Source organism: Typopeltis vanoorti, chromosome 2, assembly GCF_054136105.1.
Source record: "Typopeltis vanoorti isolate ZY-2024b chromosome 2, IOZ_Tvanoo_1.0, whole genome shotgun sequence".
NCBI lineage: Eukaryota > Metazoa > Arthropoda > Arachnida > Uropygi > Thelyphonidae > Typopeltis > Typopeltis vanoorti.
In genome coordinates this window covers 100,830,561-100,841,118 of record NC_143550.1, presented here as the reverse complement: position 1 = coordinate 100,841,118, position 10,558 = coordinate 100,830,561, and the positions used below count along the sequence as shown (strand labels likewise).

Sequence of the window (10,558 nt, the reverse complement as noted above, 5' to 3'; positions counted from 1 at the left end):
GGGTCTCAAGAACAGGTGAATCTCTGAGTCTCAGAAATCCTACTGACGGCAAATTAATTTGTGCAATAAAATGACATTATTGGCAGATTTCTGTGATGCCATTCATTCAGTGCTTTGTTAGATCCAAATTTAAGATCTTATAATACTCAGTTCTTAACAAACAGGAGGTTGATTTGGAAGAAATTTGTTCATAGGAAGCTTAATGTTGTTGTGCTACAATAGTATTCAGTTCACTTTTTAAAGGTGCATATCAGTAAGTTATGAGGCGACGAAGGCAGGAAAAATCGATAACCTGGCAGTATTAGTATACAGCAGTTGTTTTCAATATTTTTTTGCAATTTATTTTTGATTTTTTTTCTTTTAAAAATGTTAACGAAGATGGTAGATGGCTTTTATATATATATAATTTTAAACAGTACTGAAAATCAGTTGTAACAATTAAACACACACATATGAAATATGTGTAGGGAAATATGTGGCGTTTAGGGAAATAGCTGGCACTAAGAGAGTAATTCTATCGGTTGGAGATCCACCGTGCAAAGCAGCGTTCGGTTTTTCCGCTGCTACTATAGAAGTTTGCAATTGTGAATGGCTTGAGAAAATTGTTGTTTTTTTCACCCTTCAGCGTACTTTTGTTTATATTTCTTGATGGTATTTTGGTAAGTAAGCACAAGTGAAATGTAAAAATACAGTTTTTCTATATTTCCAGTTAAAAATATTTATTTTTTAAGGCCTTTCTTTTCCAACTTGCGTTATTTGCTAAATGTTAAAGCGTTTTAATTTGGTTATAGTTGGGATTTGATATTGAATAAAAATTGTGTATTATATTTATTATTATTACGTGCCACCTCCAAGGAGTCCATTTAGTTCGCACTCGTACGAGTACACATTTGTGTTTATAACGTTCATCATTAATTCATGCTACTTTTTATATTTATATTTGAAAATGCATTAATAATTTCATTGTTGACAAAACAATTTGTAATTATTTTTTTAACACGAAATTATCAGTCTGTTAACGTGTGCTGTTTTGTGTTTATATGCTGTTTAAGAAAGTCACACTAGAACTAGTTGTCATAAAATGGTATCCCCTGCCTTCTCTGGATCTTAATTTTGGTGTTAGCAGTTAACATATCAGCCTCATTGGCAAGTGTATCGACATTTCTCTGTTAAAAGACCTGGATTCGAATTATGTCAGTAATACAAGGAAATTTAATAGTTTTTTTTTTTTCAGCTGAAGGTGATTCTCAATAGTCAATACTGAGATAGAGATTTTTCCTTAGCAAATTAAAGCAAACTTAACACGGTGAACACAAATCTACAGACATTATGCATCTACCCTTATGGGATACAGTGGAAGAATTCAAGTAAAATGTATTAACTTCCATTTCATCGCTGGTTTGGTATGACCTTAAAAAAAAAAAATCTTCAGGTAATATTACCTTAAGGTGAGTTACGTTTGGGACATTTCATTATCATTAGAATAATAAAATGTTCCAAATCTTGTTATTCTTAATCACCTGTACCAGTGGCTAATTGAGATAGATGGTTTTAAATAGTCTGGTTGATGCTAATGATGCATAAAATTTGTAGAAATGGCTAGGAAAGTGGAGCACACCTATACATTCTGCAACATTGAGTTATTTAACTTCAAATAATAAGGATGGTCATCCATACTTCATCAAATCCTTATCAGTAGTACATCTTCATATATATTAGTGATAATTAATGTGACGAGCTCAGCACAATCAAATCATAAGTGCATATAGCAAACCTCAACTTTTGATAGATGCACATTATAGAATCTTAATAATACTGTACTGCACCTATAATTTTGCTACTTTTTTTTTTCTCACAGTAACTTAAAATTACTTGTTATATATGTCTTGTTGCATTAATAACATTAATAGTATTTGTATTTGTGTGTGTGTGTGCGCGCACACACACACACACTCATATTAACACCTAAAAAGCAAAATGCAGGACTGGAGAAGAAGAGTGAAGTCAATTTGCTTTGATAAATTGGAATGGCCTATCTAGATGCACATGAGATGTATAAGCATGAAAGGGCTGAAGCCATATATTTTATTTACATAAGTTGAATGTGCAGTAATAATAATGTTTTGTATGTTAATATATTTTGTATAATAATAGTGTGTTTTTATATTTTTAACTTAAAGTTTTAGTTTTAAAATGTAATTTTGAAATTAATTTAAAATTAAAATCTCATAAATTACTATAAAATTGTTTACAAGTGTAAAAATGTCTTTGATCTAATTTTTACATATATAATAACATGTAATGGGTACCACACACAGACTAACATTTTTTCTGGTTTTCAGTTTTTATCATCTGAATTATGTTTGCTTTATTAAGTGTGAAGATTAATTTTTGTTAAAAAAAAATTCAGATCTTAAAATTAATTTAGTGCATCTTTATAATTGTTTTTATATTGTCTTCAGAAAAACTTAAAATGAATAAAGCTGGTACATGCAACATTTTATGTTGATTAAAATAATTTACAAACAGATAAATGTTTGGTTTTCAGAAAAGAGAGTGAATGAGGACATAACTATTGAACAGAAGTAACCACACACTTACTATGAATGGATTTAGTACAGAAGAAGAAAGTCAGAGCAGTCATAATCAAATTTGTTGCCTCTTAGATGATAGAGAGCGTTGTGCTCGACCAGCTGGAAATGCTAGTTACAGCAAACGTATTCAGAAGACTGTAGCACAGCGTAAGCTCAAATTGAACATTGACCCGAATGTGAGTTCCTGGTTTTCTGTGTTTTTCTGTAAATATTCCAAATAATTGTTCCATTGCTGGTTAATGCATTCTTTTATTGTATAAAGAGGTTTAAGTATTGAATTTTGTATCTTTATGATTCATGTTGCTCATTCCTAATATCTCTTTGTGATGGCAAAGTCTATTATATGAAGGAGCAGCCCTGTTTTTCCTTATAGCTGTTTTCTACTATTTTACTTTATGAAGATTAATAATGGAAATGGCATACCATATGGCTTGGTTTGCTGAGTGGATAGTCTCTGCTCTTCAACCAACATGCTGGTAGCTTAAATCTCGCTGTGTCATGAATGCTTATGTAGTCTTTAGGTGGTAGAAGATTTAGTCCAGTTCAAGACCACCATCCTGCTTATTAGAGACCTCAAGCGGCTTGAAATTAAGACAAGACCTACTTCACTAAGCTGCACTGTTGCCCCATACTGTATCATATTCTAATTACCTCATTCATGAATTTAGCCCTTAAGCAACTTTTCAAATACCTTAGCCACCACTCGTGAGATACTAATTAGTGTGTCGTTTTGCTGTCTTTGCCTTAAAGCAATTCTTTATATAATGGAAGTATTTTATTCTCTTTCCACTCCCTTATGACCCAGCCAGAGCTGAGACTAATTAATATATTCACACGGCTGTTTTATGCATACCAACCATATATTGTGACCCTAATGTATTGAGCATATGCAATTTTTACAGATTAGCCTACACACACACACACACACACACACCCTCTGTCCAAAAAGAAACTGAACTTTTGGTAGAAAATAAAACACAGCCAATTATAATTATTTCAATCAATATACTCTCCCTCAGCTTCGATACAGTGTTTGGCACAGTCAATTAATTCGTTAAATGAGTTTTTACATTGGTTTTTGGGATACTGTTGAGGATCATGGTTACTACCGCTTGAACGTTTTCAATGGTGTTGTATTATTATTATTATTCGTGACACCTCCAAGGAGTCCAAAGATGCATTGTGGGAGGGCACCTACTATACAACTGTCCCCACCACTACACCAATCTCTACTACCAGTCATCTCCATTAATGCCATCTACTGCCCACCACAAGTAGTATTTTTTGTCTGTAAATTGCGTGTGTTCTGAAGGGCCGATTTGTTTGTATACGGGATGAAAAACCCTAGTTTCCGGGAGGAAAAAACCCTGCTACCTCCGTATGAGATCGGCTAACTCACCTTCGATTGAAAAAGTCCACATAAAGATTCCCTCCTGTTACGACGAGAAACAAAGTTAGGCCTATTCCAATCGAAGGGCACAGTGTACCGTCATTCTTCCAATTGTGCTACGGAGATATCGCTTTCCTTTCATGGGCAAATGAAGTTGGGGGAAGAGAAAGAAGTTACAGGGTGCTAAATCAGGTGAATAAGGCGAATGATCCAACACACAAACTTGGTTTTTGCTCAAAAACTGTCTCACAGTGTTCGAATGATGACTGGCTGCTTGCATCACGATATTCATGCCATATGTGACAAATTCTCGCTATCAATCACTTCAAAACTTGATATAAAACAATTGGCCGTTTGGCCAGGCAGAACGAATTCTTTGTGGATAATGCCCTTGGAATCGTAGAAACAAAGCAGCATTGTCTTTACTTTTGACTTCTCCAAGCTACTTTTTTTTCAGATGCCTCACTTCTGGTGGTCTTTACTCTGCACTCTGGCATTTTGTTTAGAGCTCATACTCAAAACACCATGTTTTGTCACCAATGATGATCGTTTCAAGGAAGTTTGAGTCCTTATGAGTGGTTTTAACGAGGTCCTTGCAGTGTTCAATTCAATACGTTTTTTGGTCGTCAGTCAACTTATGGGGAACAACTCGCAAATTCAATTTACGAAGGCCCAAACTCTAGGTAAAAATGTTGTGCACAGTTGATTTTGGAATCCCCAATTCATCTTCAATCAATCTCATGGACAATTTCGGGTTTTCTTTGATGAAATCACGCACATTTTGGATGTTAACTTCACTCAGTCCAGTTTTTGGACAGCCCGGCTTTTTTGTCATCCTCAAGCGTCTCGCGACCACTTTGAAATTGCCTAAACCACTCATAAACTTGAGTATAGGATAAGCATTCATTACCGTATGCTTTTTTGAAGCATTTGATGCGTTTCGGTAAAACTTTTACCAAGTTTAACACAAAAGTCAATCGCAGTTCTCTCTTTGAAACTCATTTTCCGACCGTTCATCAAAACACACTCGCTCTTGTCACTATAACTTGGCTTCTAATGAAACAAATGTCATAAACAGTTGACACCACACTAAAGAAGGTTGCCGCTTTCGAGAACAAAAAGATACAACAGGTGGCGCCACTAGTTTCTTCTATTTTTGAAAAGTTTGGTTTCTTTATGGACAGAGGGTGTGTGTATGAATATATATATATATATATATATTTATTTATTTATATGAACCATTCTGGTTTCAATTTTTTTCAGTGGAATTTTCATGTGAAACTAGTATTTTTGAACTGTCTTAATGGTATAGAAAATCTCAAAAGGCAATGTTATTTTATTTCAAGTCATCAAAACTTATTCACGTCTCAAAATATTTTGTGTTGCATAAAATGGGTTGATTTCTTTATCTGGAGATATGTGTGTACTCACCACAGGCAGTTTATCAGAAACAAGTAATGAGTGAATTTCAGACTTTGTGCTAAATACTTTCAAAAATTGTTATTTTTCTTTGCATAATTTGCACTCCTTAAAATGAAATGATGTCATTTTAACGCATCATTTCATTCTCTCTCAAGTTATTTGATTATTGTTGGCTACCAGTTAATTTATTAGAGATTTTAAAGATACATAGAATAAGGAGAAAGTAGAATATTGAGCTACTAAAGATATCAGATATAATGAATTTACAAATGAAAGAGAGTGCATGCTTGAGATGAACAGAGAAAGATTGGATGGTCATCAAGGAAATAACTAAAAGATCAGCAGACAAAGTGTTGGGATTTACAGAATTACAACCATAGAAGCACTGTTACAAACGATATACTTAAAGTTAATAGAATGGAAGAAGGAACCTATAAAAAAAACAAATCGGCCTTCAGGACACTCAATTTACAGACAAAAAATACTAGTGGTGGGCAGTAGATTGTGTTGATATAGATGGTGACAGATGGAAGTGGTGGAGACAGAGAGTTGTAGAGTAGCCCTCCCTTGACGAGTCTTTGGACTCCTTGGAGGTGTCATGAAAATCAAATTGAAGGAGCATCACATGCAAAGAAGAGGAACTTGATGAACAGCTAAACCAAGCTAATATGAAGGTGTGTATACTAACAAAAACAAAGACAAAAACTACTATCCATCAATAAATTATATATTTAGTTTAATCCTTTATCCAAGTGTAAGTACACTCTTAGATAACTTCTAAGTGTGACCCCTTGTTTTCCCCTACTCCCCATGTATTGAAAATTTCTTTTATGTCAATCTTATAAGAATCCCTTCAGTAACTTATAACTTTCTATCATATCCCCTCTCCTCTGCCTGTCAGCCAAACTTTGGAACCCACACACTTTCAGTCTATCCTCATTAGAGCATTCCACAGATCTGTTACAAGCTTGGCCACTCATCTCTTAATCCTGTCCATCACCTCTTGGTCACTTAGAAATGCATGTGGTCAAATCATAGCCTTATAAAGAGAAATAATAACCTCTCTGTCTTTACTTGTTAGTGTGTGTGTGTGTGTGTGTGTGTGTGTGTGTGTGTGTGTGTGTGTGTGTGTGTGTGTGTGTGTGTGTGTGTGTGTGTGTTCTTCAACATTCAGCCAATCCTCTGAGCTATTTTGCTAACTCTTGCAATATGTCCTCTGAATTTTAAATCTGTATCCATCATCACCCCCAGATCCCTAGCCTCATCTTTTCTGTAATCTTTAATCCAGTACCATCAATGTAATACAAAATATGTACTATACCCTTTCATCCTGAAGTGCATTACCTTACATTTTACAGCATTAAATTGACAACCATTATCCTTTACCCACATTGCCAGTTTATTTAAGTGATCCTGCAAGATATCTATATCACCTTTATCAACTGTTGCCCTCTCCAGTTTTGCATCATCAAAAAACAACTGAATATTCCCCCTCCCCAGTCTTCTGCCATATCATTAATGTACAAATTAAAGAGTAGTAGTCTTAGTACACGGAGCCCTGGAGCACTCCACTGATCATACTCGTTTGTCTTGATTCCACTCCACCTTGCACCACTCTCTGATGTCTATTAGTCACCTCATCCATGCCACTGCTTCATCTGACAGTTGAAGGTATAGACAGCCAAAATTATCTAGCCAAGAAATTAGCATCAACACTCAAGGAGTTGGTAGGAAGAAGTATGATAATTATCAAATCCTTTCTGTATCAAGGTCTTGCTGTATCCATGTAGAGTAAGTTTTATTTTACTTAATTCCTCTATTAGAAGAGACTCAGAAGAACAAATTGTGCATACTCAAGTCTTTTGATAATACCTATTTTTTTTTGAAGGATGATGATGATATGAAGATGCATGGATATATCTGTCTATAAAAGCTTCCTGTAAACGGAAAATTCAGTATTACCTGCAGAGTTATGATGTATTAAAGTATCCAAAAAGAGAGGATTGTTAGATTCACATTCAGTAGTGAAGTTAATGTGAGCATATGAGGAGTTAATTTCATCCCAAAACTGAAGTAGTTCTGTTTTAGAGTAAGACCAAATTGCAAAGATATCATCCCTAAAACGTAACCAAGTGTGAGTTCAAGGAGAAATGGTGTTAAAATTCCGATCCTCTAAATTATACTCCATAAAAGAATCAACCAAAGCAGGTGATATAGGACTACCCATTGCAGTACCTTCAATCTGCTGAAATAATTTACGAAATAATATAATTGATATAATATTTACCAAAAAGCTAGCAGGGTACTATTGTCTGAAAGTATACGTTATGTTGAGATGCTCTTCTATTCTGATAACAATAAAATTTCTGAACTTCAAACTATACTAAAGAATAATCTTAGTCCTGAACATTTTGACTTAATCAGTAGAATTTCTCTTTCTTCAGCCAGATGTGTTCGCTTAAGCTATAAACATAAGTTGATGTTTAAGTCTGAATTGTTAGTACAAAGAAGTTGTTGGTTCATTCAGCAACCATCCAGCTCTGCCCATGAAAAATGCATCATAAATATAACTAACAGTTCTTTTACAAATGATGAATTAAGTGTATTGTCAAACAGTCAAGATTTTTTGCTGTAACACCTCATTATATGCCTCATTTAGTTTTTATGATAGTGTAGAAAAAGGTATTAGGGAATTATATACAGCTGACTAACAAGCTAAGGTTTGAGATTGCACAGATTTTATATAAAGCTAAACCACCTCCTCCTCTGAATATTTCCTTACCTGAATACAAGCTCTCCATTCTTTATGCTAAAATAATAACATTGTAATAACCAAATCTGACAAAAGAAATGCAGCTGTATTCATGGATACTACTGACTACAATCGCTTAAAAGATCACACAGTAAAACTTAATGTTTTACTGTGTAATCGATCCACTAATTGACAGATCTAGTTGCAGATTAATCATGCTCATCTCTCACATGTTGATAGCCTTCCTAAGGTACACAAAGCTGGTTATCCATTATCTCCAATAATTGATTGCATGGGATCTCCTACTTATTATTTGGAAAAATATCTTTCAAGACTTCTACAAAATTTTACTCGGAAATTCACCCCTTATATAAAAAAATAGTTTTCACTTAAAAGAAAAAAATTAAAGATCTTCATCTTCAAGTCTGAAATGATGGTTTCATATGATGTAGTTCCATTGTTTACAAAAGTACTATTCCAAGAAACTCTAAGTTTTTACAAGTAGATTTTGCTGCTGACGTCAAATTATTGAAGTTTATTATCAATGCTGGTTATTTTACTTCACATAATAAATTATTTCAGTAGATCAAGCTATGTGTAGTCCTGTATCACTTGCTTTGGTTGATTATTTTATGAAACATTTAGAGGAACATTTATAGAACATTTGGTTATGTTTTGTGGATGACATCTTTGCAAACTTTCTCTATTACTTAATAAATACAATGAGACCTTGATACAGAAAAGATTTGATAATTATCATCTCTCTTTCAGATTGCAATCTTATGCTATAAGGGTCAGCATACAATACCTTAAAGGAACATCTGAACAAATAGCAAGGACCCTTCGCAGATATAATTTGTATATCACCTTCAAACCAGCCGAGAAGTTGCAATCTTTCTTACCACCTATCAAAGATACACTATTACCTTTATCCTTGCTTGGTGTTTATAAATACTCTGTTCTTCTCATCTTTGCTTTGGACTGACTGGCTGTTTTGCTATTATTAGAAATGAAGAGCATGAAGATTATATAAGATTTTTGGATTCTCTGGAGGTTCAGGTCTTGCTTCTCATGCATTCGACATGACACCACACTAGGTTGAAATTTGATAGTCTGTTTTTTAAATCATGTGAAGCCATACGCCACCATCCTAATCTTAATTGGACAGGCTGTATGCCTATTTCTAATTTTTGGGAAGTGATTGCTGTTGTTTATAATTTTTATTTATTATTTTAAATTAATTATATATCTATTCCAATGTCTCCAAACTCTAATAGTCTTTTCTCCTACTGGACAGCTGTGATGATAGAAGGTCATGATATATTGAACAAATTATATAGGAATATTAAATTATGTTTAATTTTCTCTTACATGTGTGAAGCTGTTATTCAAAAAAGATAGTATGTGTAATGTGAATGTCTCTATTAAACAACTAGTAATAGTTACCCTTACATAATATCATATCCTACCCATTCAGATTCGAAACCTGGGAAACTACCCAGTTCTTCAGTCATTCCCTGCACTCACACTCATCTGACCCAAGGGTGGCTATACACATGCTCGATTACTTCCTCCTAGTTTTCCTGGTTTTGCACTTCCAAACTCTCACTGAACACTTTCACCAGTCATCTAACTTCAAAATAATTCAAGTGCAGTCCATTAGCATGTATTGGTCCTTTCGTCCATCAAATTCACTGTGCACATCTATAAACTGTATGCCATTCCTCCTATACATACTCCTCTTTCATATATTTTCTCATTGCATATTTCTCACCTTTCAAATCATTTGTGCCTTCCAAAACAATTAACCTGTTTGCTTCTTTCTTCTGCAGACTTTCAATTTCACTGACATCCTTTATCTTCACACCTGGAAAACATGCTTTTATCACTTTCTCATTAAGTATACCTCTTATCATAAATAACTATATACAGATCTGTGGCAGAATAAAAAAAGGAAGAAAGAGCAAAAGCATGTATAATGATGCACAACTCTATGAGAACAATATTGTATATTATAACTACTGGACTGAAAGAAATGAGACTTGAAACACTAAGGCCACATAATAATTGGAGTATGTACACCAGAAGAGGGGAAAAGAAGAAGAAAACAGTAAAATTTAGAGCTGCAGAAAGTGATAGATAAAACAGACTTTACTGCTAGCAGGGGATTTAAATGCCAGAATAGGAAACAAGAAATACAAAATAAATTTAGAGAGATTTGGTGAAGATATATGTAATCAAAATGAACACAGACTGTAAGATTTATTATAAATAACATTGTTATTTATAATAAATGAGAATAACGAACTTGGTATTTGAACAGAAAGAAATACATAAATATACAATGTCAGCCAGAGGATGCAAGTTAGTTATTGACTACATTATCACAAATTTTAAGTT

The 10,558-nt window shown here is 33.9% G+C and overlaps 1 protein-coding gene across 2 annotated transcripts in view; it reads left to right on the top strand.

Moving 5' to 3' along the window:
* The first annotated feature begins 535 nt into the window (after positions 1 to 535).
* Sap30 (SIN3-associated polypeptide 30) overlaps positions 536 to 10,558 on the top strand; it is a 96,814-nt gene continuing 86,791 nt past the window's right edge. The window contains exons 1-2 of one of the 2 annotated variants that reach the window (XM_090407013.1): positions 536 to 659; positions 2,549 to 2,770. In XM_090407013.1, the coding sequence (XP_090263139.1) occupies positions 2,603 to 2,770 (168 nt within the window). In that variant the 5' untranslated portion in view covers positions 536 to 659; positions 2,549 to 2,602. Of the gene's footprint in view, positions 660 to 1,326; positions 1,433 to 2,548; positions 2,771 to 10,558 lie in introns of those variants that run through there. The other variant, XM_090407022.1, reaches the window with a different exon arrangement.